The 27,453-nt window shown below is 36.9% G+C and overlaps 3 protein-coding genes across 7 annotated transcripts in view; 1 reads left to right on the forward strand and 2 right to left on the reverse strand.

Moving 5' to 3' along the window:
* The window catches only part of LOC107697032 (alpha-1,3-mannosyl-glycoprotein 4-beta-N-acetylglucosaminyltransferase C-like), a 21,391-nt gene extending 12,380 nt beyond the window's left edge, over positions 1 to 9,011 (reverse strand). The window contains exons 1-3 of one of the 2 annotated variants that reach the window (XM_016497660.1): positions 8,880 to 9,011; positions 6,610 to 6,724; positions 3,366 to 3,480 (exon numbers count right to left, since the gene is read on the reverse strand). In XM_016497660.1, the coding sequence (XP_016353146.1) occupies positions 3,366 to 3,480; positions 6,610 to 6,711 (217 nt within the window). In that variant the 5' untranslated portion in view covers positions 6,712 to 6,724; positions 8,880 to 9,011. Of the gene's footprint in view, positions 1 to 3,365; positions 3,481 to 6,609; positions 6,725 to 7,664; positions 7,698 to 8,879 lie in introns of those variants that run through there. The other variant, XM_016497661.1, reaches the window with a different exon arrangement.
* A 2,160-nt stretch (positions 9,012 to 11,171) lies between these two features.
* LOC107697033 (AP-4 complex subunit beta-1-like) lies at positions 11,172 to 23,794 on the reverse strand. 3 transcript variants are annotated; one of them, XM_016497664.1, is made up of 11 exons: positions 23,685 to 23,794; positions 23,231 to 23,371; positions 21,835 to 22,059; positions 19,801 to 19,931; positions 18,369 to 18,516; positions 16,806 to 17,302; positions 14,624 to 14,707; positions 14,281 to 14,384; positions 13,764 to 13,962; positions 12,943 to 13,215; positions 11,172 to 11,954 (listed from the first exon to the last, which is right to left on the reverse strand). In XM_016497664.1, exons 2-11 carry the CDS (start codon positions 23,341 to 23,343, stop codon positions 11,524 to 11,526), a joined length of 2,205 nt encoding a protein of 734 aa, XP_016353150.1. In that variant the 5' UTR covers positions 23,344 to 23,371; positions 23,685 to 23,794; the 3' UTR covers positions 11,172 to 11,523. The 3 variants fall into 3 exon arrangements, with proteins under 3 accessions (XP_016353150.1, XP_016353149.1, XP_016353148.1); XM_016497663.1 differs by having other exon boundaries at positions 13,764 to 13,965; XM_016497662.1 differs by having other exon boundaries at positions 13,764 to 13,971.
* A 1,247-nt stretch (positions 23,795 to 25,041) lies between these two features.
* The window catches only part of LOC107697035 (UHRF1-binding protein 1-like), a 32,036-nt gene continuing 29,624 nt past the window's right edge, over positions 25,042 to 27,453 (forward strand). For both annotated transcript variants that reach the window (XM_016497665.1, XM_016497666.1), the window contains exon 1: positions 25,042 to 25,162. In XM_016497665.1, coding sequence (XP_016353151.1) covers positions 25,119 to 25,162 — 44 coding nt within the window. In that variant the 5' untranslated portion in view covers positions 25,042 to 25,118. The remainder of the gene's footprint in view (positions 25,163 to 27,453) is intronic.

Below are 27,453 nucleotides of genomic sequence, written 5' to 3' on the forward strand. Positions count from 1 at the left end.
GAAGCAGGGAACCAGGGTGGAGCTGGAGACCAGAGCAAAGCAGGGAGATATGGTGGCACTGGATACCAGAGCGAAGCAGGGAACCAGGGTGGAGCCGGGAACCAGGGTGGAGCTGGAGACCAGGGAGAAGCCGATGGAGCTGGAGACAAGGGTGAAGCAGGGAGTGAGGGCAGAGTTGGAGAGCAGGGCAGAGCTGGAGACCAGGCCGGAGCAGGGAGCCAGGGTGGAGCTGGAGACCAGAGCAAAGCAGGGAACTCGGGTGGAGCTGGAGACCAGTGCCCGGATGCATAAAGCACCTTAAGTGTCATTTTCCCTTAAGATCGCCCTTAAGTTTCCCTTACACTTAAGGGCGTTGCATAAAATATCCCTTAAATGTTACTTAAGGGTTTCTTTAGGTGAAACGTCATAAACCCTTAGAATTTCTCTTAAGTATCCCTTAAACCCAATAAGTGTTGCATAAAGCCCCTTAACTGTCATTTTCCTAAGGATAACATAAGGGTTGGAAAATGTCACCTTAAGTGTTACACAAAAGTCTTCTACAAGTCATGATCGGCCGCTTTATGTTAAACAGATTTTAATTTACGCATTTATTCACATGTAAACATTGATCAAATTACATACAGCACATAACGTTAATTAGCTCAAACGTGAGTGCGTCACACTCGAGAGCATATTTATATTCCATAATATTTTATTCCTGTATTTTCCCTACATATTACCTGGAGATGAAAAACACACATAAACCATATATTGTTGCAATCGTGAGTTTGTGTTTATGGTTCTGCTTTTTGTTTATTTAGCTTATTAGATAGGCTACTTCTATGAATCCGGTTTGGACTTTCAGTGCGAGAGCGCCCTCCGGCTTCGAGTATGAATGAAACACACACTGCATGAATGTTTAGCGCTTTAATGTTCACAACGTTTTGGATACGAATAAAACGTCATGCATAGACTATCTTGTCTCTTTGCATTTAAATATGTATTTATTCACACTAGTCCCTGAAAACCTCTACATGGACAGAAATGATGAGAGATCTTTACTTGTTGTCCAAAGATGAATAAAACTCTTATGGGTTTGAACTGACACGAGGGTGAGTAAATGATTTTTCAGTTTTGAGTGAATTATCAATTTGAGTTTCTGTCTCGTCTGGTCCTTCTCTTTTATATTTGGTTTTCTTTTTTGTTTTCCTTATCCATGTTATATTGTTTACTGTGAAAACTTACATCGCTATCTGCATTAACAAATAACGTGACCATGGCAACAGTCAATTTTTTAACGGCAAAACCTGGGTCACTGTCGTGAAACACTTAACGGTTTCCCTTTGCTAAGGGAAGTGTTTAAAGGATTATATGCAGCACCCTTAAGTCATTCTCTTAGGGGAAATCACGCCTCAAGTCTCATACTTAAAGGGGTCATATGATGCTTTTTTAAAGATCATTATTTTGTGTATTAACCAGGGTGGAGCTGGAGACCAGAGCAAAGCAGGGAGATAGGGTGGAGGTGGAGATCAGGGCGAAGCAGGGAGATAGGGTGGAGCTGGAGACCAGGGAGTAGCCGATGGAGCTGGAGACAAGGGCGAAGCAGGGAACCAGGGTGGAGCTGAAGACAAGGGCGCAGCAGAGAACCAGGGTGGAGCTGGAGACCAGAGTGTAACTGAAGACGAGGGCGGAGCTGGAGACCAGGGTAGAGCAGGGAGATAGGGCGGAGCTAGAAACCAGGAAGAAGCCAGTGGAGCTGGAGACAAGGGCGAAGCAGGAAACTAGAGTGGAGCTGGAAACCAGAGTGTAACTGAAGACCAGTGTGGAACTGGTGGAGCTGGAGTCCAGAGCAGAGATGGAGACCAGGGCAAAGCTGGATACTAGGTTGGAGCCGGTGCCCACAGCAACATCAGCAGTGGATCCACCACACTGGATGCCAGTCTCGTCTGCCCCAAAACAGGTCCAGTGGCTGAGACAAGCTCTGTGACCACCAAAGCTGTAGGTGTATAGCGGTTATAGTGGGCTCCTCCTCCACTTCTCTCACAGTCAAGGAGGATCTGCTCAGCACAAGTGTTCACTCCACAAACTCATTAAATGTCCCTTGAGAACCATCACAGGAAAATGATGTGCAATGTGGTTCAGTGAGTCCAGATCGATAAAAAGTAATCAGATTATTGTCCAGGAAATGAGTGTGATAGGCTCATAAATGAGCCCATGTATATGGTGTATGTTACCATAACATGCATCATACTCTTTTTAGTCACTGATTCTGTCATCACTGCTTGCAAAACAAAGTCTCTTTAACAAGCTGATTTTGCCAAATGCTCTTGTACTGGCAGTATTGTATACAGTGAGAAAAGCTATTGTGTCGTAGCCAGAGAGATTAGTTTCCTAGAGTTAATAAATGACTTTACTATTTTATATTTAAAAATTATTTTTCTATTTTAGTCTCCTCAGTGGACAAACAGACTATTTAATTGTAATATTAATTCTGCTGCAGTTAATTCTGAAAGCTGATCTAAATATTTTACATTTATTATACCCCATTTTAATTTGCTACAACTACAAGATGACCACAAAGCTGATTCAGTCCAACACAACATAAAAGTCCAAACACAAGACAACAGAGGGAACATGTAACAAATATTTTAAATTGTAATAATATTTTACAATAATACATATTTTACTGTATTGTTGATCTAATAAATGCTGCCTTAATGAACAGAAGAGACTTATTTCCAAAACAAAATAAATAATAATAAAAAAATCTTTACAGACCCCCCACACTTTTGAAGGGTAATATATATATATACTTACCTCTAATTCAATATATATTCTGAAGTAAATTGCTCTTGTTTTAAGGACAGTTTGCAGTTTTACTGAAGAACAAAACTTGCAGGTGTGTGATTTTCACAGTGTTTCCAGACAGTGGCAAACAGGAAGCAGTCTCACACTTAAAAAGAAATATAGTGCAAAACTTGATGCAATGACTGAAGACATCCATTTTGCTTACATGTGCATAAATAATAAGTTTAAAAGTGGCAACACCCCTTATAGGCTGCACTGCATAAATGTGTTTATTTTGCAAAAATATTATTATTTATGCAGTATAAAAAATGAACACATTTAATTGCAATTCCTTTAGTGATGCTGTAGCATAATCTTCTAGATCTGTTGAACCTAAACAAAACATCTACATCAAGAGTGTCAAACTTAATTCTGGGAGGGCCAAACCCTTGCAAAGTTTAGCTTCAACCTTAAGGAAACACAACTGATCCAGCTAATCAAATCCTTCAGGCTATTTAAAAAATGACAGGTATGTGTTTGTTAGAGCAGAGTTTAACACCACTGATCTACATGCATGTAGATGTAAATAGATAACTCACTCTTCGATGGCTGGAAGACTCCTGCCAGAACTTTAATGGAAATGTTGAAATGCAGGTAATGGCCCTTAAGATCTTCCACCCAAGTCTCCTTATCCCAGATCCAGGTCAGTGACCCCTGTAGCAAAAAATTAAATAATAAATATAGCTGCAAGCAGCGATTACCAGGGTTCAAGCTCTTAAGGCATTTAAGCACATAAGGAAAAAGTAATTACATATTATTTAGCAAGCCTGTAACCACCTAAATCAATGATTTATAAAGTATTTTTGGCAAATCCAGGTAATTTACCACATAAATATTATGTTTTTGAACATTTATGACTGTTATAGCGCCTCCTGTTTTCCGATCTCCTTTGCATTCTTGTTTAGAATTAAAACTTTGCATGCTTGTTTAGAATCACCTGTCGCATGTGCTCAGCAGGTTTTGTGAAGTTTTGAGTTTTCCTTTAGGCTTTAAAGGATTTTGGGTTAATTTGGATAGGCCCCTTTTCTAAAGGACCACGTCATAGCTTCCCAAAGGGTAAATTTCAACATTTGTTTAAATAATTATTGACCTACAGAATCCAGAGAATTGTACTGCAGTGTTTTTTTTTCCCAGATTGAGCGAAAAACCTAGGACTAGCTCGCAAAAATAGGTTTTTTACATCTTCTCAATCATTTAACAAACAATTTGATTGACAGCAGTGGTACTAGAGGCAAAGTTGTCCGGAATGAAGAGTTCTGTCATATGATATGAATATCGTGCGTATGTGTGAAAAACCATGCAATGTACAATCATTTACACCCTTGAAAAATGCAATATCATCCCCCAGTGGCCGATTTCTTTCAAATTTCTCACAGACCTTTGGAACCGTTAGTCAAACAGGCCCACTGAGTTTCAGTTTGATCGGCCTCCGTTAACCATGTCTAATAGGTGCTCAAATTTCGTCAGCCAATGGCGGCCATGTTTTTTGAGATACTCAAATGTCCTTGTTGACACTTGTGGCACTTTGGACCAAGACCGTTGATAGGACAAATGGTTGCGCAGCTATAGACATTTTTATGTTTTTTCCCTCTTATAGCGCCACCAAGTGGCCAAGCTCCACATTTTTTTTCCTGTGACCTCAGATTGAGAATCAGTGTTCTGAGTTTGGCAAAGATGCCTCATTCTTTTCAGGAGTTATAGGCATTTTACTAAAAGTGTCCCTGCCCTTTTCAAACGTTTTGGCACCCCTTTGCAAGGGTGAGTTGAAAGTTCTACTTTTTTTGATAATTATTGGTATTCACTCTCTAGTAGGGGTTGCACCGACTAATCGACTAGTCGCCTTCAATGCTCTGCCATTAATGTAATCTTTACTGTGCTACTTTATTTGTATCTGATTTAGAATGAGCAGAAATATGTGAGAAATATAACGACCCAAATACAAAAGAACTGATAAAAGAGCTGTTACATGAGCAACAGCCATGCGGGCAGCGCTGTGTCATATGCCATAGCTGTGCACAAGGTGTTTGTCACAGCTCCAGACTTATTTGTTCATTAATGACGTCATCAGCGACTAGTCGACTTCGACTCGACTTTCATCACATAAAAGTCGACTTCAAAAAATCAGAAGTCATTCAACCCCTACTCTCTAAAGAATCTTCCTGCACTGGTTTGGTTCCATTCGAACGAAAAACCTAGGGCTAGTTCGCAAAAGTAAAGTTTTCAAAAAATCCAAAATACCTGAACATTTTGCCTGGCTCACGATCGAATCTGAGGCATGCCTTTTGTCCGGCGTGAGCCAACAATTCCAAAGACACGAGACACTTGAGCCTGCGACTGACGGTTTCAGAGTTACAAGCAATTTCGTTCTTTTGATTGCTGTAGCACACCCGTCAGGCCAAATGAGGCGAGCCTTGATGACGTTGTAGGCGGTGTGAGTACTACCATCCCTCCAAGTTTTTAATGGTTTTGTCTGCACGATCAGCTTTACATGGAGATCACTGATCCGAGACCATTCTAACAATTACAATAGGGTTTCAGTGCTAAGCGCTTGAACCCCTAATAATTACTCTGCTCAGAACTAAAAGGAAATAAAGGTCCAGAGTCTGTCACTGGGGTGTTCCCTTTCAAAAGGTACTAATATGTACCATCTAGGTACTAATATGCACCTTTGAGGGGTAAAAAGTTACAAATGTGCCACTGCAATGACAGCTTTTGTACCCTTTTTTCAGAGAGTGTAGGGAACTACAAACATGACAGGAAGTTCAAAATGTGGTTGGTTAGTTTCAGCTGTTAGTCCCTGCATGCTGTTGTAACCACACCATCATGTGAGTAAATGGCCTATTTTCTTCACCGACAACCATTCCAAAATAGCCGTGTATATAAAATTAAACCTTTTCGGAAGTTACAGTCAAAAAATATATATATGGCTTTTGTCTTGATGCTTCATACATTTTGTTATCTATTCCTTATTTCAAACCAAACAAAGAAACAAATATGTTTTTGTGAAATGTGTTTCCATGTCACTATTCTCTTAAACTGCTTTTTACTGTAATGGGAAATATTCTGTTGTGAGAGATGCTGTAATCCAAGTTGATGAAGTAAATTCATTAAAAGTATGACTCAAATGCACAGGACACTTGACAAGCTATGAACGGAACAAGTGCAACTTGTGGTGTGCCACAGTCTGAGACGAATATTGTCTGAGGACATACATCACAATTTTCTTTTGATATTTGAAGATTCTTAAAAGGATACTCCACCCAAAAATGAAAAACCTGTTAATAATATTCACTCAACCTAATCTCATTCCAAACCTGTTTGACATTCTTTCTTTTGTGGAACATAAAAGAAGATCTTTTTAGCCCATACAATGCAATCTAGCGGTAAACATAACTGGTTACCCGCATTTTTCTGTTCTGCAGATAAAAGATAATAAGGTTTGGAACGAATACAAGGGTGTGTAAATGATAACAGGAATAAAAAAATGTTGGGGGGGGGCGGGGTGAAGTATCCCTTTAAGTCTCAATATTTTAAAGGGGTCATATGATGCTGCTAAAAATAACATTATTTTGTGTATTTGGTGTAATGAAATGTGTTTTAGGTAGGCGTGGCTGACTCTTAACTTTTATAAAGAATATTTCTTTGGATTTGAGACTTTAGTCTTTGCAACTTTACAGATCTTCTTTATGCACCAAGAGCTTGTAACACTCCAAAGAGAAAGGAAAAATTGAAATCGCATCATATGACCCCTTTAATTATCATGCTATTAGCACAAGCAAATACCTTGAGGTTTCCCGATTCTGCTCTCCGCATGTAGATGTAGACCCTGGTCAAAATGAGAAGACCAGCTGCTAGGAGGAAGATTTTTTTCAGATGGCATCTCATCACACACCGTCTTCTGTTAAGACACACAAGGTACTATCAACATTAAACACACATGATGAGCTTCACTTATAACTCCAAATGCTGTTTTTCCAATATGTTTGATTGTCTTTAATCAGTAGCTGCATTGTTCAATTATTCACATGACCCAGTTTGAATAATTAATGGCCGATTATGAACCATTCAGCTCACACATTCAACACTGTCATTTAGAGCAGCAGAACAGTGCTTCTCAAACTAGCAAGTCGCCATCCACACGGCAGGGAAAAGTTGCAAAGGGAGTGTAAACGTAGATGTCGGTGAATATGAACATATTTACTATTAATGAATATTCCATATCAGCAAAAGTCAATAATATCCGATTTCAAATTTATTCTAAGGATGCAAAATTCAGTGCTTGTTGTTTTTTTTACCATGAATCTGAGAATTTCCCTGTTTAATACTGAACTGTGCTGAGAAATATAGCATATTCATATTCAGAACTCATTTAGTGACAGAATAGCTTACTAATTTTATATCCAATTTTTCTCCTGTCATGCTCATGTAAAGCCAGGACCCTGGTGACTTTCCCTTGGTAAAACACAAACATGTTTACATGGAATATAATATTCCCCTGCAGGAATTACTGTACCTGTGTAACGCATAACCAAATTGTCTAGTTAGTAAAGCAGCATCACCACAAGGATGATTTAGACAGCCCAAATAACACATTTTGTAGAGGGCAATTAATAAAAGTGCGTTATCAAAAACTTAACCCCTCTGAAATGTCTTGCTCCATAGATTTTAACTGTAAGTGCTTTAATATAAACATGTTTTTTTTTCCACAGCATGTCATTATTTGCTTTCCATTGTAACTTCCAAAAACATTGACTGTAATAAGTCCGAAAGTTGATTTAAACCAGTGGTCTCAAACTCAGTTCGTGGAGGTCCACAGCTCTGCAGAGTTTAGCTCCTACCTGCTCTAACTCACACCTGCTTGGAAGTTTCTAGTAATCCTGAAGACCTTGATTAGCTGGATCAGGTGTGTTTGATTAGGGCTGGAGCTAAACTAGGCAGAGCTGTGGCCCTCCAGGAATTGAGTTTGAGACCAATGATTTAAAATAAGCCTAAGGACATGTTGTGGATATGTTTGTGAAGTACATATCAATTGTTCATTAAAACAGCAATAACTTTATATATAAAAGTTATTGCTGTTTTAATGAAGAATTGATATGTACTTCATAAACATATCCACAACATGTCCTTAGGTTTATTTTAATTTGAAAACCCAGATTAAGGTATCTGTGGAAGAGATATAAAAAGGAAAAACATTCAAAAGCCTAAAAAGTTACAGGGAACTGGCTTTGTGGTAAAGGAATCACTGAATGTTTACTAGAAAAGGATTTGTCATTATGTATGTTTACTGATAAAGCATGAAACATGGCCTTTCTTTAAACTATGACTGACTGTTTCTCATGAGCAAAGGTGAACTTTGTCTCCACACTATTACCATCATGCTCTCTATTTGCGTTGGATGAAAGCACACCTGCATGGTTACAGAGATATATGATGTATTGTTATTTCTGAGTAGATTACCACAAGTAAGCAAACAGAACAATATGAAGAGAGTAACCCCGGCAAACTGGTTTTAGGCTGTTAGATACTACACGAGTCTGGACTCACTAACACTACGTTTCTTAAAACCAGGTTATTTGCAATTTAAACAAGTTAAGGCAGTTGTTTTGTTTAAAAGCCTCTATAAGGTTTTACAGGCATAGGTGAAAGGAACATTGTAACAATCCTTAAGCCTTTATATTAAAAGCTAACCAAAATAAATAATAATACCTAATATATATATATATATATATATATATATATATATATTAGGTATTATTATTATTATTATTGTACAGTAGAAGTAGTAGAACCAATATCTCATTTCATATGGGGTTTATTATGTCTTATCTCTAACTGCGAATAAAAAATGTCTTCGCCTAATTTTAAATTTGGAATGCAAAGACGCTAAAATTCGAAACGCCTAAATTTCCCATTCGAAACGTTCGAAACGCAGCTATTCTGTCAAACAAATCAAATCGAAAGTATGTGATAAACGGATATACTTGCAAAATGTCTAGATAAGCAGCGTAAGTTTTAACACACACAGTTCATATAAATGGATTAAATCCACGTACCTTTATATCACAGCCTTGTACAGCGGTATAAGCCAACATTCAAAATGATATTGTATGTAAAGCGAGAAAACCGCGCGTCTCTGGAGGAGTTCACACCAGTTAATTTACTTCCTAGTGTCCTTTGATACGGTCTTTATTGTTGTATTATGTCCAGGTGATCATAATCCTCGAGCGCTGCTGTCATGAGGAGTGTTAACGTTTAGCCGAGCAAAGGTTGGATGAAACTTGTCAGATAGGTTGTTGAGACATTGCCATTTCCTTGTCAGTCACTGGTAGGGATTACCGTCGGGAAAATGAATGGTGTCATGAATTAAGGAAACGAGTTTCAAACGGATTTTGATCTCTTAAACTTCATTATAGACTTTCTTTAGTTATTTAATCACATCATGGCAAGACATAAATAAATAAATAACTACATAAATAAATGTTACACTTCTTTATTACCACATTGTGTTACTGTAGCCTATATACATCTGAGTAGAAACCAACATCTCTCTTCTGCTTATAACTTCTGCATTAGCATCACACACACACACACACTGTATGTGGTTTACGGGGACTCAGGAAGCCTACAGTTTTTATACTGAGCTTTTTTTCTCTTTGTAATACCCATGACATATTATAGGCTACTACACTTTTGTCCTCATAATCCATGTTTTCAAGCACAAACACACACACACACACACACAAAAATATTACATATACATAGTGTACAGTCAGATCTTGAACTTCATATATTGGAAGCATGAAACATGGGCAAAGAGTGGCTTTGACAAGGGCCAGATCGCGATAGTTAGACGACTGGATCAGAACATCAAAACGGTCTTCACCAAACATCACCAAGTCTTGTGGGGTGTTCCCGATATGCAGGTGTTAGTACCTACCAAAAGTGGTGCAAGGAAGGAGATCTGGTGAACCAGTGTCAGGGTCATGGGTGCATGTGGGGAATGAAGGCTAATCTATCTGGTTCAATCGCTGGTCATGATGAGAAGGTATCAGAACACACAGTGCATTGCTGTTTGCTGCTCATGGGGCCACAGACTGGTTAGAGTCCACCACGAAGGAGTATACAATGGGCACGGGAGCATGAGAAGAACTGGACCATGGAGCAATAGAAGAAGGTTGTCTGGTCTGCTAAATCACATTTTCTTTTAGATCATGTGGATGACTGGGTGTGTGTGCATCATTTACCTGGCAGCAGATGCACTATGGGAAGATGATCCAGCTAATCAAGTCCTTCAGGCTTATTTGAAAACGATTTGGTTTGTGTGTTGGAGCAGGGCTGCGGTCCTCCAGAAACTGAGTTTGACATCCCTGATGTACACCCTTCCAGGAAATGGGTTCCTCCCAAATGGTAGTGGCCTCTTTCAGCAAAATAATGCACCCTGACACACTGGAAAAATTGTTCAGGAATGGTTTGAGGACCAAGCGGTCTCCAAATTCCCCAGATCTCAATTCAATTGAGCTTCTATGGGATGGGCTGGTCCAAAAAACAAACAAACAAACAAACAAAAAAAAATGAAATTTGAGGTCTAAATCTAGCTGTAAATTTGAACTATTTGCAAATAATATTTTACAAAATGCACACATTCACTGTTATTTCTACTCAAGTTCACTCGAGTATCTTGTCTCATCACATTCAGTTATGAATTACACGACTCACGTAAACGATACCATATTTTCAAATCTAAACATTGAAATTTAAGAAAAAAGTTGAGTAGTTTGCATCATTGGATATTACTGTAAGACATTTAACATATATGTCGTAAAACAGTTTTTCACTACCTCCTACACTACCTCGCTTTCAACGTTAAAGAAGAAGCTTCGCACTCCGCTTCTGTGAACAGTAAAGCCTGAATTATTTGATTTGATTGGCCATCTGAGATCAATACAGAAATAAAACTTTAAAAAGACAAAAATAAATGCATAAAAAAAAAACACTTGAATACAGAACTTAAAAAATAAAATTCTTTAATTTTTGTTAAAGGGTTAGTTCACCCAAAAATGAAAATGCTGTCATTAATTTTTGGGGTGAACTAACCCTTTAATATTCTTCAAAAATGCCAATACTACATATTACAAGTATATTCATGATAATGCAGGACACAAAAGGCACCTGTTTTGTATAATGAATCACATATTTACTATAAATAATAGTGTTCATAAACTAAAAACAAATGTTACGGTACAGTAAACATTGCTTTGTCTGCAAGATTATAGGTTATAGAAAATTATAACCTGAGATAGAGATAAAATTATGCAACTGGGTGCTAGAAAGAAGACAGCTGCGAGATCAGAATACCACAAATGTATAATTTGTTTGACTTATCTGCGAAAAGCATACAAGGTATACAATACAGATCTGTTGGGGAACCTGCATGAAATAGCAATCTTGAACTTCCTCGTACCTGCAAAGAGACATGCTTTGGTTTACTGCACCATAGGTGTGCTAAATTTGCATGTGAGTAAGCTAATGTCATACAGTGCTAAAAGCAGATTTAACTGTCTGTAGATTCCAACAGGGTTTTGTGTTTAGAAAGACCATTCGGTTATTTGTGTTGAAAATGCTCCAGCTTAGATACTGTAATACACTGTACATTGTCCTCAAAGCAATAGTAGTAGCAATAGTTCAGACTTTTGTATTTCATGAACTATCAACATTAAGAGTCTGCAGCACACCCTTGAGTATTGAAACAAATCCTCTGATGGCATGCTGGTTTACGGGCTGCTGTTTGACAGATACCACTAGGCTTTCATCAATGCCAGGGGCATGCTGGTCCCCCTGCAGCAGTTCGGCGAGGATCAGGGTCCCAGTGCTCCTGGTGTAAATGTAGGCCTTCCACGGCACAGTGGCTCCCGGGGTGAAGGCCAGAGTTTGGATCTTCACCAGCTGTAAGGCAGCCTGTAACGTATCCAGAGCCGTTCTGGGTCGAGGGAAACCCATAGTTTGCCTTTGGAGAATCTCCAAGTCCAGCCACATTTTCTCAAAAGTCTCATGGGATAAAGGAGGACCCAGAGATAGACTGATCTCCTCTTCTGTGTCATCTGGGCTGGAGAGGGTTACATCTGTACTTTCTGTTAGTCAGAGAAACACGGGTGGGGTGAGACAGTTTTATGATGCTATATTAGTATTGCATTTATTATAAAAGTATAATTTAAATGTATGATATCATAATATTTATAATTTTAATACAAATATTATTATTAAAGTATTTAAAATTAAACATTAACCAAAATAAAATAAAATATAAATAATTACAATTATTTTTTATAAAAAATAATTAATACATTTTTTTGTTTAAAGTTGAGGTAATAAAATAACTAAAACTAAGAAATAAGTGTAATAAAAAATATACACACATTTAAAAAAAAGGTAGGATGAGACATATATGATGTTGTATTGGTATTGAATTTATTATAAAATTAAAAATTAAATGTACAATATTAAATTTTACTTACTGTATATTTAATTAAATCACAATTAAAATTAGGTAAACAATAAAAATTGAGTTATTGTCAGGATTAATATTATTAACTAAAACGGATTTTAAAAAATCATTTTTAATTAAACATTAACCAAAATAAAATAAAATATAAAAAACAAGGTAACATTTTTACATTTTCGTTAAAGTACTAAAACTAAATATACTAAGAACTAAAACTTGATAATAATAATTAAATATATATATATATATATATATATTAGTAGAGTGTGTATGTGTGTGTATACATATATATATATATATATATATATAGTAAAACAAGCAAAATTGTTTTTGTCATATACCATAGCTATGCATGACTACACACTAGACAAACACAGCCAAGGTGAATAGAAAATATTTTTATTGTTAAAAATATTTTAAACATTTTTATAAATTGAAAAAATAAACAACTGAAATAAAATGAAATAAAAACCACACACACACACATATATATATATATATTTTAATGAAAATTAAACAAACATAATAAAGTAAATGCTAAATTATAACTTTTTATAGTTATTAAGATAATATAAAAATCATAAAAAACTGATGCAATTAAAATAAATCTGCTTTACCTGGCAACAGCTCCTTTTCTGCGCTGCTGGATGGCTGGTCAGCGGCTGATATAACAGCAGTCTGAGGGCATAAATCGCATCCAGACAGCGGGCCGAGTGTGTTGAAGGTAGAGGCCCACTGACTAATGGGCTCTTCTTGCCGTCCGGTGAGAACACTCATGGACGGATCGGATTTGGGTCCAGTTACAACCTTCCTCGTCTCTTCAACTCCCCGCTGAAGAAGTCTGTAGCACAGCAAAGCCCGGTCACGCACACACACGTCGCTCTCTTCCTCTGCGGTGGACCAAAGAATATTAAATCAATTACAGAAGCAAGAAGCTCTTGACTAAATATGTCAAAGGAAGGGCACATCTGTGACCATTTCTCAGAATGAATCGCACAGACTGAAAATAAACTAAAATGAGAACAGGGAAGGAGGACCTGTGGCACGGTTTCTAAAATACTATGTGCACATAAATGACTAGCATAACAGACTAATATATACATAGACTACTATTTAGACATATACGTGATGTGATCTTGGAGCACAAAACCAGTCTTAAGTAGCATGAGTATATTTGTAGCAATAGCTAACAATACATTGTATGGGTCAAAATTATAAATTTTTCTTTTATGCCAAAAATCATTAAGATATTAAGTAAAGATCATGTTCCATGAAGATATTTTGTAAATGTCCTATCGTAAATATATCAAAACTTAATTTTTGATTAGTAATATGCATTGCTAAGAACTTCATTTGGACAACTTTAAGGCAATTTTCTCAATATTTCGATTTTTTTGTTGCTTCTATTTGAAATTGTCTGTAAACGTGCTCTACACACCAATACAGTAATGTAAAAGACGGCCCAGCATGTCTTGAGTCTCAGCGGGGCGGCACAGGAACATCTTGACCGAGGCAGTCAGCAGCTCCATCTTCACGGCCGAGGACAGCTCAGTCTTCAGCCCGTCTATGTAGCCCTCCATCACATAGGGGGCGCTACTGATCTGATCACCATGTTCTCCCAGAAGCCATAACAGAGCCTGCTTTCCCTGAGAAAAACAGTGGAAGGATTTATCCTTCTCTGACAAGTCAAACATAAATTTTGGCCAACTTGTATTTTGTAAATATAGACAAACTAAGACTAATTTATCTTATTACCTTTTCAATTGCAAGACATATGCTAAAATGCTAAAATTTTTGTAGGCGATAATAAATTGACAAAGTATGGATTTCTTTACAAAACTAACATTTTTGTTTCCATTTTGTTTGTGGGATTGTGAAAAAAAAGCATCAAAAAGTGCCGAACACAGTCTGCTTCTTGTAGATGGTCAAAACAAAAGGCAGGCGAATCATCTCACCTCACTATCTTGAGGACTGTCAACACAGGCCTCCACGGTCTGACACACAGCGGCTGTGCTCTGAGGACAGAACCACACCAAATCCCTGAACATCTGGATCACAGCTAAACACACACACACACACACACACACACACACACGAAGAGTTGATTCTGTTAACTGATTATGTCTGTTTGCAAACAAAGCTATTATCCAAGCTGGAGAAAGTGCCTGCTAAAAGGGTTTTGAAAAGCAAACAGTACCTCCTTCAGAAACAAACAAAAAAATTACTCTGCTTTACTCATTAACTAGAAGATATAAAAATCACAAGCATGCACAGGTTTGGCTCTGCTTTCTCTCACACCTGACGTGATGTGATCCTGTTTCAATGCCAGCAGTCCGGTCAGGATATCCAGACACTTTTCACTGTATGTTTGTGCAATACGACCTTAAAAAAAAGAGAGAGAAAAATGTTTATAGTTAAAGGGGTCATATGATGCGATTTCAATTTTTCCTTTCTCTTTGGAGTGTTACAAGCTCTTGGTGCATAAAGAAGATCTGTAAAGTTGCAAAGACTAAAGTCTCAAATCCAAAGAGATATTCTTTATAAAAGTTAAGAGTCAGCCACACCTACCTAAAACGGCTCGTTCTAACACGCCCCCACATACCTACCTCACTATGTGGGAAGATTTGCATAACGCCGCCCAAATGTTCACGCAAAGAAAGAAGGCGAAACTTTTATTCTCACTGTAGTTTTGTTGCCGCCGCCGCCATGTCGTGAAGACGCTGTGTTTCGTTGTGAAAGCGAAACTACTTTGTTTGGTCTTCCAAAAGAGGAGGATATCCGCTTCGTCATGCCTAGAGCTGATCCGTGCTGGTCACTGAGGAAATACATTAACTTCGCGCTGTGGATCGCCGGATCGGCTTTCACCGTGGACGAAGCGGAGTCCAGCCCGGGGTCGTCACATGTGGTTGCCGCAAGCCCACCTGCTGCGCCGTTCGCAAGTCCGCCTCCACTCACTCTAGCACGCCGTGCGTGACGCTGTATTTCGTTGTGAAAGCGAAACTACTTTGTTTGGTCTTCCAAAAGAGGACACGACTAACAACTTTATTTTATTTTATTCTATTCCTATTCTATCTATAGCACACCTGTACATACAATTTATTCTTTTTTTGTGGTTTATATTTATGCATGTGTACTTTATTCACATCTTATTTTTATTATCTGTGTGTTGTTGTTGTCTCTGTGTACTGGAAGCTTGTGACACTATAACAAATTCCTTGTATGTTTAAACATACTTGGCAATAAAGCTCTTTCTGATTCTGATTACACCAAATACATAAAATAATGTTCTTCTTAGCAACATCATATGACCCCTTTAACAAAAATTTAGAAGTAACAGTAATAGTCATTTCAGCAGAAAGCTGCGATGATAAATTAAAGAGTGCGATTTATATTACAGGACAAGCGATATGAAATGCCATACTGCCAGCTGTGGAAATATTACATTTAAAAGTTAACCTTAGTCAGTAAATATAATATATATATTTTTTTACATAAATGAAAACAAAGCCATTAAAGATTAAAATTATGTCTGTTTAGAAGTATATGCATTTTTTTAAATGCCTCACATTATTACAAATTTTTACATATCACTTTCTAAGGGTACAGATTGTGTCCCTTTACTTTTGTGAAAACAAAGGTTCAAATTCCATAATAAATCTGTAAGATAAATTATTATATCTTAGCATGAAGAAGCTAGTTTTAGTCAAATCTCTGTACTACTAATACCCTTAAATTGTTATTTTTGCCTGTGCTGAATGATCTCAAATGTATCTAATAATTAAAATCATACAACATTATAATTAATAATATATTAATAAAAAAAATATCAAAGTAAAATAAAACATAAATATAAAATTCTTAAATAAATATTATATTTATAGGTTTTTACAATGAATTGATGTTAGAATGATATTCAATTAAATGTATAAAACTATCAAAAATCTTTATACTTTTTTTTTTTTACAGAAAAGGAACATTTAACTGTCTTGTTACTTTGCGTGCAACCCAGTTACCATTAGATTTTCTCTTTTAAAAAAGGGCAAAAAACAAAACAAAACAAAACCCTGATTTAAACTCTGTTACCCATTTTGGTGTTTATTTATTTATTTTACATGAATATACAAATAAATCAATTAAATTTGTTAATTTACAATGCATTACTAAATGCAATGAAATCAGACAGGATTGTAAACTATATTCAGACAAAATTGTAATAACAGGGTTGCAAATCGCAAAACAAATTTCAAATAAATTAATAAATGAATGACTGAGAAAGAAAGAAAGAAAGAAAGAAAGAAAGAAAGAAAGAAAGAAAGAAAAAGAAAGAAAGAAAGAGAAAGAAAAAGAAAGAAAGAAAGAAAGAAAACCTTGATTGTGCAAAATGCCTACAACCTTCAATTTGACATTTGCTCCTCAAAATGAAGTTTCTGTATTTTAAACATTGTTTAATCAAATGAGAGAAACAAACAGCATCTTGTACCTATAGCGGCAATGGCTGCCTGGGCCAGTTCAGGAGACACATCAGTGCAGTAGCTTCTCAGCTCCTCCAAAACCAAAGCCACATTTTCATCATTCACCAGCTCCACCAGGATCTCCATCTTGCGAAACTTAATGTAAGTCGGTTCAGAGTATCCACAAAAGAAGCGCTTGTAATGTGTGCCGAAAAGGCCCGGCTGACTCCGCATGACCTGCTGTACGTGACAGAGGCCAGCAAAGCGAAGCTCGCGTGACGCAGCACCGCAGGTGGCCAGCAGGGGCGCACTTGTGCACAGGAGGGCGTCGGCCTGCACAGCCGGGTGGGCGGAGGCTAACTGAAGGAAGAGGCGGAGCGTGGCAACAGCGACATGTGCGTGAGCACTTTGGAGGAAGGAGTCTAGAAGGCTGAGGATGTCGAACAACTCGTCGTCGCTACGAGGACGGTAACGTAGCAGGAAGGTGAGGACCTCACTCTGAGCCCAACTGTCCAGGTCCTTCATTCTGAAGGAGAAAACACATGAAAACACAAAGTCGCTCATTAGACAATCTGCTAAATAGGCATGCATTATGCTTTTGAAAGCCTTTGAAAACATTTTGCCCTGCAAAAATGCAACTCCGTGTTGTTTTTTGTTAACTAATACTAAAGCCATTAAAAAATAAAAAAATAAAAAAATAAAAAATATTAGAAATTGAAACTGAAATAAAAATAAAATGTTCACGCAAAGAAAGAAGGCGAAAATATTAGATGAAAAAATGTTGCTTTGGCAACTAACTGAAATACATTTAAGTACTAAAACGACTAAAACTAAAACTGAAAAGTTATTAAAACTAAATAGAAACGCTATAACAAAATTACTATAACCTAAAGTAAGTTTAAAATTAAAATATAAAAACAAAAGCTCACTGAAAACTGATAAATACTATAATAGTATATAAATATACCAGTGTTATTTTAGTATCATTTAGATACGATTATAATTTTTAATAATATTTTGAATCATTTTTATATTTTGATTTTAGTTTACTGTTTTCGTCTGTTTTTTTTTTTTTCAGTTTTAGTTTTAGCTATTTCAGTACATCAAGTTAAACTAAATTCAAATGAGAACTGTTGGCAACTAGCTGAAATAAAAAAGTTAGTTTTTTTAAGTAATGGATTTATTTTTTTATTTTTTTTAGTTAACTATAAAATCCTGAAATAGCCTAAAATAACACTGGAAGCATCTTCCCAAAAATATAATATATATGTAAAAAAAAAAAAAACAAATTAGTAATTTAGGATTTTTTTTAAATATACTGTAAAATATACTGAAAATACAGAAAATGTTTTCAAGATACATTTACAATACAAGATACAAGAAAATTTTATTATTTTTGTCATTAAACAAAATCTTTTTGAAAATGTTTTTTCAAAACTACAAAACCAAGATGATTACAAAGAGCACATTTCTTGTCTAGAACTTAAAACATGCTGTAAACTAAATGTTTGACATTCTTAAAACAACATGAAGGTGACATGTTTGGATGAACTATTTTACATAAATAACATAATGGCAAAAATGGCACACACCTGTTGAGAAGATGATGAGCAATGGGTTTGTTAATAACCACACCACCCTCATCTTTGAGAATTTCCTCCAAGGCACGAAGACAGTTCACTACAACCACAGGGTCCGGGTCCCTCAGAAGAGCATATAGCTCATTCACTATAGTGCCATCTAAACGATACACATCCAGAGCATTTATTTACATTTATTCATTTGGCAGACACTTACACATATATTTAAAGAAACTATATATTTAAAGGAAAAGTTCACCCAAAAACTAAAATCTGCTGAAAATTTTGCATCACTTGCTCACCAGTGGATGCTCTGCAGTGAATGGGTGCCGTCAGAATGAGAGTCCAAACCGATGATAAAAACATCACAGTAATCCACAAGTAATCCACACCCCTCCAGTTCATCACTGTGAAGCAAAAAGCTGAGTGTTTGTATTAAATAAATCTATCATTAAGACGTTTTTAATTTCATAACATTGCGTCTGGCTGAAATATGAGTCCTCAATCCATAATATTGCTTTTTTCAGCGAAAAAGTCACCTCGTTTGAATCAGGACAGAAATATGCACAGATCAAACACTTTACAAGCGGAAGCAGTTCAAAACACAAAGGCTTGGATCTCTCACTGGTGGAAGCGTTATTATGGATCATGGACTGGTATTTTGGCCAGAAGTGACAGTCTGAAGTTAAAAATGAAAAGAAAAAAAATAATAATGATGGATTTGTGTTTTATAAACACACAGCTTTTCTCTACACAAGACTGATGGACCGGAGTGGTGTGGATTATTGTGATGTTTTTATCAGCTGTTTGGATTCTCATTCTGACGGCACCCATTCACTGCAGAGCATCCATTGCTGAACAAGTGATGTAATGATACATTTCTCCAAATCTATTCCCATGAAGAAACAAACTCATCTACATCTTGGATGGCCTGAGGGTGAGGACATTTTCAGCTAATTTTTATTTTTGGGTGAACAGAACTGTAATTCAGACATTCTACATTCATTACATAAAAACATTAACCAGACCCTTACAGAAAGGCTGTTCAAATCCCCTGAGGCTACACACCCAGCACATTTAGGAAATACAGGAAATGCTACTGTACTGCTGTTTAGAAGCATCATGATAAACATTTCCTGATTTCCCCCTGCTTTTGATAAAAAAGTGGCTGTTTTCAACAAAAATGCAATCCAACATGTTGTCTACAAGTATGTGATGTGTTCTGTTGAAAATATGTTCTTTCTAGTTAAGAATTCTTGACATGCTGTTGGTCATCACAGACGCTGAACCACAAACATTCCTTTAAAGGGAACAGTCTGACCTAAAATCATAAATCTCTCTGCTTATGCCTATTTATGCACATGTATTAAAATAAGCAAGTGATATTTATCACATTATCCTTAGCAAGTGTAATAATTCAGATAAACAGAATACTTGGCTCTACCGATGTCTGTGTTGGGCTGCAGACTGTGCATTTTGGCGCAACCAAGCACAGCGACTCTCCTTACGTAACTGGCCTTGTCCCGCAGACCAGCAACAATGGGCTGCTCTATGTACTCTGTCATTCCCGGCATCCTGAAAAACAAGCAAATAAAAGAAGAAAATAACTAGGTTGCAAGGTGACTGCTAGGGTGTTGTTAGGTTGTTGTTGTTGTGTTGTTCTGAATGGTCTCTAGGTTGTTGCTAAGCGATTCTTAAGATGTCCTGGGTGCTTGCTAGTTTATTACAGTGTTCTGAACGGTTGGTAGGGTGTTGCTAAGGTGTCTTGGTTGATTGCTAGGGTGTCGCTAAGATATTGTTGTGAAGTTCTGGGTGGTTGCTAGGTTGTTGTTTGTTAGGGTGCTAGAAGCCAAATTGTTGCAGTGTTGTGGAACATTGCTGGGACATATCTTGGCTGTTGTTGTGGTGTTCTGGATGGTTGCTAGGTGATTACTAGGGTGTCTTGGATGGTTTTTATATGGTTGCTAAGCTGTTGTTTTTGTGTCCTGAATGCTTGCTAGGGTGTCTTGTGTGCTTGCTCCATATTTTTAGGAGTATCCTGGGTAGTTACTAGGGCGTTCCTTGTTAGAGAGTAGCAAGGTCAACTGTTGCAGTGTTTGTTGCTGGTGCACTGTTTGAATGTTGTCGCTGTGTTCTGGGTGGATGTTAAAGTGACCTGGGAGGTTTCTAGGGTGTTGCAAGGCTGATTGTTAGGGCATTGTTAATGACTCCTAGTGTGTCTTGGATGGTTGCTAGAGAATTGCTTTTTAGGGTGTTGCTGGGCTGCTGTTGTGTTCTGAATGTTGGCTAGAGTGAAGTGCCCTGGGTGATTGTTCCTGTGTGGCTCCTAGGATAATTGTTAGGGTGTTACTAAGATGTTGTTACAGTGTTCTAAGGTGTCCTGGGTAGTTGCTAGGGTGTTGCTTGTTCGAGTGTAGCAAGCCAAACTGTTACAGTGTTTGTTGCTGAAGTATTGTTTGAATGATGTCACTGAGTTCTGTGTGGTTGTTAGAGGGTTGCTAGGGAGTATTGGATGGTTGCTAGGGCATTGCTTGTTAAGGTGTTGCTAAGCTGTTGTTGTAAAATTCTGAATGGTTGCAAGGGTGTTGCTAAGTGATTGCAAAAGTGTCCTGGAAGGTTGCTAGTGTGTTTCTTGTAAGCATGTTGCAAGGCTGACTGTTGTGGTGTTCTGGATGGTTGTTAGGGGGTTGTTACGTGACTGCTAGGATGTCTTGGATGGTTGCTAGGCTGTTGTTATGTTCTGAATGCTTGCTAGGGTTGCTGAGTGATTGCTAGGGTGTCTTGTATGGTTGTTAGGGTGTTGCTTGTTATGGTGTTGCAAGGCTGACTGTTGCAGTGCTCGTTGCTGATGCATTGTTTGAATATTGTCACTATATTCTGGGTGGTTGTTAGGGTGTCTTGTATGGTTGTTAGGGTGTTGCTTGTAATGGTGTTGCAAGGCTGACTGTTGCAGTGCTCGTTGCTGATGCATTGTTTGAATATTGTCACTATATTCTGGGTGGTTGTTAGGGTGTCTTGGATGGTTGCTAGGGCGCTGCTTGTTAAGGTGTTGCTAGGCTGTTGTTGTAGAATTTTGAATGGTTGCAAGGGTGTTGCAGTATTCTGGGAGGTTGGTAAGTTACTACTAAGTGATCACTAAGGTATCTTGGGTAGTTGCTAGGACGTTGCTTGTTTGTTGCTGTGGCACTGTTTGAATGTTGTTGCCATGTTCTGGGTGGTTTTTAGGGCATTGTTAATGACTCCTAGTGTGTCTTGTATGGTTGCAAGATCATTGCTTGTTAGGGTGTTGCTAGGCTGCTGTTGTGTCCTGAATGCTTGTTAGGGTGTCTTGTATGGTTGCTAGGATGTTGCTTGTTAGGGTGTTGCTAAGATGTTGTTGTGGTGTTTGATATGGTATTGCTAAGTAATAACTAAGGTGCCGTGAAAAATGCACATCTATGATATTCTGGGTCTAGACAGACAAAAAGAACATACAAACCTGAAGTTGCACATGTTCCTCAGGGCCAACCCTCGCACCATGGGATTGGGATCAGCGCAGTCCTTACGGAGCGTGTTGATGGCCAGCAGCGCCAGGTCAGGCTTGTCACTGGCATAGGTGCACATGTACAGATAAACCAGCTTCTTCTGAGCAATATCGACTGTAGCACTGGCTTTCACCATGTCCATAAATAAAGCCGAGACATCCAGACCCTGTGTCATGTACCTTCAAAGAAACAACATTTCACAAGTTCTGTCTAATTAGCTACAGTGGAATTATCTAATTATGATTATTATTATAATCTAATTATGGTGGATATCAAGATGTGCAGTATAATAAATAATGAATTAAATGTTGTTCTGTTTCTCATAGAATCTGCAGCTTCATAAGGCTTGAAAGATATGCGTTAGACTAATTTATGATAATTTTTCATTCAGGGATTCCCACTCATTTTTAACCAACAAATTTCCACGACTTTTCCATGAACCAGTCACATGTGACTACTGGATAATAATTACTGAATAAGAAATATTGGTAACGCTTTACTTGAAGGGGTGTGCATAAGACTGACATGACACCTTCATAATCATGACATGACACATGTCATGAATATGAAGGAGGTTTTATGCATGTTTATGACAACTGCCATTAAGTGTCATTCGCTCAGTTGGCATTTTTAATGCAAATATGACATTATTTGACCTAACCCTAACCTAACCCTACCCCCCCCTAACCATAGCCCATAACAAAGACATCTCAAACAATGTCATCTTTGCATTAAAAATTACATAACTGAGTGAATGACACTTAATGACAGTTGTCATAAACATGCATAAAAAACCTTCACACATGTCATGATTATGTAGGTGTTATGTCAGTCTTATGCACACCCCTTCAAGTAAAGTGTATCCGAAATATTTTTGATTTTATTTGCTAATAAGTCATTGAAACTGATTTGTTTAACGCCATTCCAGTTTCTGTGGCTATTTTCATGGTTTCAAACAGAACAATTTGCTAACATTACTATGTCTTGCAAACTATTTAAATTCTACACACCACTGTACACAAGCAATATCTAACTGCCACATTATTTACACTTTTTTAACATTTTATTAATTTCAATAATGATTCAGGCATGGACATACTATTTTAACAGTGGAGATTAATAGTGGATATGATATTAACAGGTTTTCCATGATTGTTTGGTGCTTTATTGGTGGTTGACAACTCCAGTCCCCATTCACTTTCATTGTATGGAATGTAGCAATTTGAACATTCTGCTAAATATCTAGGTTTCTGTTTCACAGGATAATATCAGGGATAGTATCTTAAGCAATTTGTTTGTCCTTTTGAAAACTGTCTCCTTCTTTAAAAACAAGGTGATCACTTCACGGACCTGATGACTTTGGTGATGTAGTTTTTGTACCGGAGACGGTCTGCTTGAACATTTGGATTGGACAGAGCTCGCTTGAGCTCTTTTACCATCTCCTCCGAGCCAAAATAAGGCATTGTCTTGATGATGTCTTCTGGTTTGTGCCTAATCATAATAACAAATATCATAATAAGAGTCAGTCTGACAGCACAATAACACACAAATTAAATCATCTCCGCCAAAACAATTAATAGTCAATCCATCCTAATTAAAGTCAGCCTGACAGTACAGTAACAGACCAACATATATATATAAAGACCGGAATATGATTGTATACACTGCCATTGCACTTGTTGTTTAGCTCTTTATGGAGCGCGCATCTATTAAGCAATAGATCATTTATCATCTCCATTTCTAAACGTACAAATACGCTTTTTGCACACACAAAGGGCGAGTAAGACATACGTATGTAACATACCTCCTGTATCACTTTAAAAACAGTAAATCAACATACACTCATCTAAAAATAACAGTGAGAACTGAATATTAGAATCCATCGGAGCGTATTTATGTCAATCAGGAAGCGTGAAGCCGGAAATCAAATCAGCTATCTACTTCCTCTCAAACATGTTCTAAAATTTCAAATTAAAAGCCTTTTGACTTTTTGAGGGAAACAATTATATATATATATAACAAATATTTTATTAAATTTTTAAATATTTCATAAATATAATATATATATATATATATAATATAATATATAATATAAATATAATATTTTATTACATTTTTAAATAATTCAATTAGTATAGACAATCTAAGCTTTGCTATAAGCTATAAACTCTCTTTTTCCATTTTAAAATGTTGTTTAAATAATGTACGTAACGTTGTACTCGACAGCCCCTTTCTACACTGAATTTTATTTATTTATTTATTTTATTTTTTTCTTGATAAATAGTTAACCTTGAGGGAGGATGTAAAAGAGCTGCATTCATCGGGTTTTCTTTGGTTGTATTTTAGGTTTGGCCTAACAGCGGAATGTAATTCACAATTGCATTATGCTGTATTATTATACATGTAGTGTACTTTCAACTACGCTGTGTTGATTCACTGATAAATTGGTGTTTAGCTCAAATTAACACGGTATAACACTACCTGGAGGTTATTTTTAAGTAAATACATTATGACATGCTTTATTAGAAAACCATGTTAAGCCCCAGTCATTGACTTCTTTGATGCAATAGGAGTAAATGGCAAAGTCTTTATATTAGCAATTAATTAAATGTATGTAAAAAACTCACAATTTCTACCTGAAAAATGTTTAGCATAACTATAAAAAGTATTAATGAAATTTATAATTTACCCAAGTAGTTATATAAGATTTTGTTAATTTAGGTAAATTTTCCAGGTCTAGAAATAATATAGGTGGGGGGGAAATATGCCGAGGGGGTGAATTAAAATGAGAACTATATATATTTTTAGCTTATTTTGAAGTTAGAAATTAGAAGTTTGCTCTATTTTCTGTAAATTCACTCATATTTATTCATATTATTACTATCCATAGCACTGTAAATATGTGTAATCTGTATGTATTTGAAATATTCTGACTTAACAAGTCTTCATATGTTTTCATATTTTAATTTATTTTTTATTTTTATTTGTTTATATGTGTGCACTGGAAGCTTCACTGCCAAGTAAAAGTCCTTGTGTGTGCAATCACGCTTGGCAATACGAGGTCTTTTATTTTGGCATGCGGTCGGTGCGGTCATTCTGATGAGCAGTCGCTAGGCGGCGCTGGACAGCAGCAGCAGCGAGTCGTGTGTGTGTGTGTGTGTGTGTGTGTGTGTGTGTGTGTGTGTGTGTGTCAGCGAAAGATCTCTGAAGATGCTGGAGAGGTAGCTAGTCTGACGGGATGGCCGGAATCATCAAAAAGCAGATCCTGAAGCACCTGTCCAGGTAAGCTGCGCGCGGAGCGTCGTGTTTTGATTAGTGTCAGTAGTGTTAGTGTTTGCCTCAGATGACTGACTGTTATCACGGGACCCACACACTCACACCGCTGATAAACAACACACACACACACACACCCGCTCAGTGCAGCAGAACCTGTGCCTGATATATCTGGCATTAATATAAATGCATATTAGCTGACAGGCTAATGGACTGCAGCATCACTGCTGCAACAACACAAGTCACCTGCACACTAAAACACAAACACTGGGCCTGTGACAGAGCAGTGTCACGCTCAACTTGCCTTTTCTCTTTAGGGAAACTCGGGAAACTCATACTTAGCATGACAGTTCATATACAAGTACTTTAACCAGAAATAAAAAGTAGTATTCAACAGCGACATTAGCTGTTTTTGTCTTTGATTTGCGCTTATTTACTCCGTGCGTGGTTATGGGCTGGTAAATGAAAGGTTGTAGGTTTGAATCCCGCAAGGCTGATCAATGAAATCACCTCTGTGCCCTTGATTAAAAAAAAACATCTGGTGTTTTTGTCCAGATGTTGGACGTCCTAGAGTTTTATTCATCAAGCACTCCTGCCAATCAAATTCTGGTCATTTGTCTGGTTTTAGGGACAGGTTTTTGACAGAAGTGTTAACTATCTAAAGACGCAGGTCCAGAAATATGTCATATTTAGGTCAGTGTTATTTTAGTATCTTTGGTAGGCAATTATAGTTTTTATTCATATTTTGAATAGGTTTGTATTTTTATTTTTTTTTTACATATTTCACTTCTAATTTTAATTCTAAAATTTGAGTTAATGTTTTTAGTATTTTTATAGTAATTTATTATTTTTTATAGATTTTTTTAATGATTTTTTTTTTTACACTTTAAATATGTCAATATTTTTTATTTCAGTTTTGGTTACATTAGTACTGCAAGTTAAACTAAATGAAACTGTGTTTTGAAGTTTTCGTTAAATTAGATTTAAGATTACATTTTATTTTTCACATTTCTATGTTTGTTTTTTAATGTTTATTTTAATTTTTTTAGATTAAGTTAAATTTCATTTTATTTTAGGTAACTGTTTTTTAATGGTTTTAGTTTGAACAATAATAGCCATCATTTGGGTGAACTTTAGCTGTAATATGTGTGTTGTAAGATGCTATACAGTAAAGACATGAGGGTTGGCTGGACTGAAAGCCCTTTGTCCTGATCCAGTTTTAGAGGAAAGGTTGTCCTGAAACAGATTTGGGCCAGGCTGATTGATTCGGTGACTACATATTACGGTAAGTCCTCATATTGGCCATAAAACAAAGTGAAGACTGTGGGTCAGGCCATCGTCTCCTTTTATCCTTGTCACTTTAAAACTTGGTTGTCTATGGGCTGTGGCATTTCTGTGGCAACACTTCAACACCCATGATGCACCGATCCATAGTCCGTAGTTAGTTTTCACAAAAACCCTGGAGCTGTCATAGACAAATCTGGTTAAAAATCCACAAATCTATCCTTTAAGTCACTTAACCTCAGGTTACCCCAGTGGTTTTGTCCCTGTAATAAATTAACTTTTAGTCACTTTGAATTAAAATCTGCTATAATACTGGAACAGAGATATAAAAATAACACAGTAGAGAGAGAGATATTCTTCAGAAGGCTGAAGTCGTTGTACTCCAGTGTTTAGGCTCTGATTACCCAGCATGCTCTCTGTGGGTGTAAAAACACATGCTAGTTCCTGCTGTTCTGAGTCACGGCTGAAGCTCTGCCAGCTCTCCCTCGTTCAGATCAGCCTCTCCTCCCTTCACTGAGTCAGATAGCCGTCATATTGTCATGCTTGTTGACACACACACACACACACTCTCCCGGACCTTCTCCTTAGTAACGTTTACTAAGGCAAACCTCACTATTACTAGTGGTCATACTGAGGTCAATACTGATTTTAGCAGACCTCCTCTAAATATCAAACTTTGACGTGCAATTTATCATTTTTGTGCTACAGACATAAATGCCACTTTAAATGAGGGAGAGACATGCTGTTTCTTTTTCAGTCATAAGTGATTAGACTTATCATTTTTGCCTGGGAGACAATAAACCAGATATAAAAATCCATTAGATTTCCATTGAAGGAGTCATATGTAGCTCTTGTATTAGGTTGCAGGTACATTTGACCCATTAGATTTTTGAATGGTTAGAAATACTGTTTAATATATGGTGTTTATTTTTATTTTTTTTGTGACTTTCTCATTTAGGCTCATGAACATGCTTGTGAACACTGAAATCTTGTGGAATATGCATACACAATTTAAA

The sequence above is a fragment of the Sinocyclocheilus anshuiensis genome, unplaced genomic scaffold (genome assembly GCF_001515605.1).
Source record: "Sinocyclocheilus anshuiensis isolate Anshui unplaced genomic scaffold, SAMN03320099.WGS_v1.1 scaffold130, whole genome shotgun sequence".
Taxonomy (NCBI): Eukaryota; Metazoa; Chordata; class Actinopteri; order Cypriniformes; family Cyprinidae; genus Sinocyclocheilus; species Sinocyclocheilus anshuiensis.

Bases quoted from the DNA above. Each gene is read 5' to 3' on its own strand.
- LOC107697033 (XM_016497662.1), bottom strand. From the start codon at position 23,343: ATGCCTTATTTTGGCTCGGAGGAGATGGTAAAAGAGCTCAAGCGAGCT. The intron at 18,517-19,800 runs GTAGAGCCAAGT...TGTATCGTTTAG, and splicing joins GCAGCCCAACACAGACATCG to ATGGCACTATAGTGAATGAG. The intron at 13,216-13,763 runs GTGTGTAGAGCA...GGTCCACCGCAG, and splicing joins TCTTTTACATTACTGTATTG to AGGAAGAGAGCGACGTGTGT.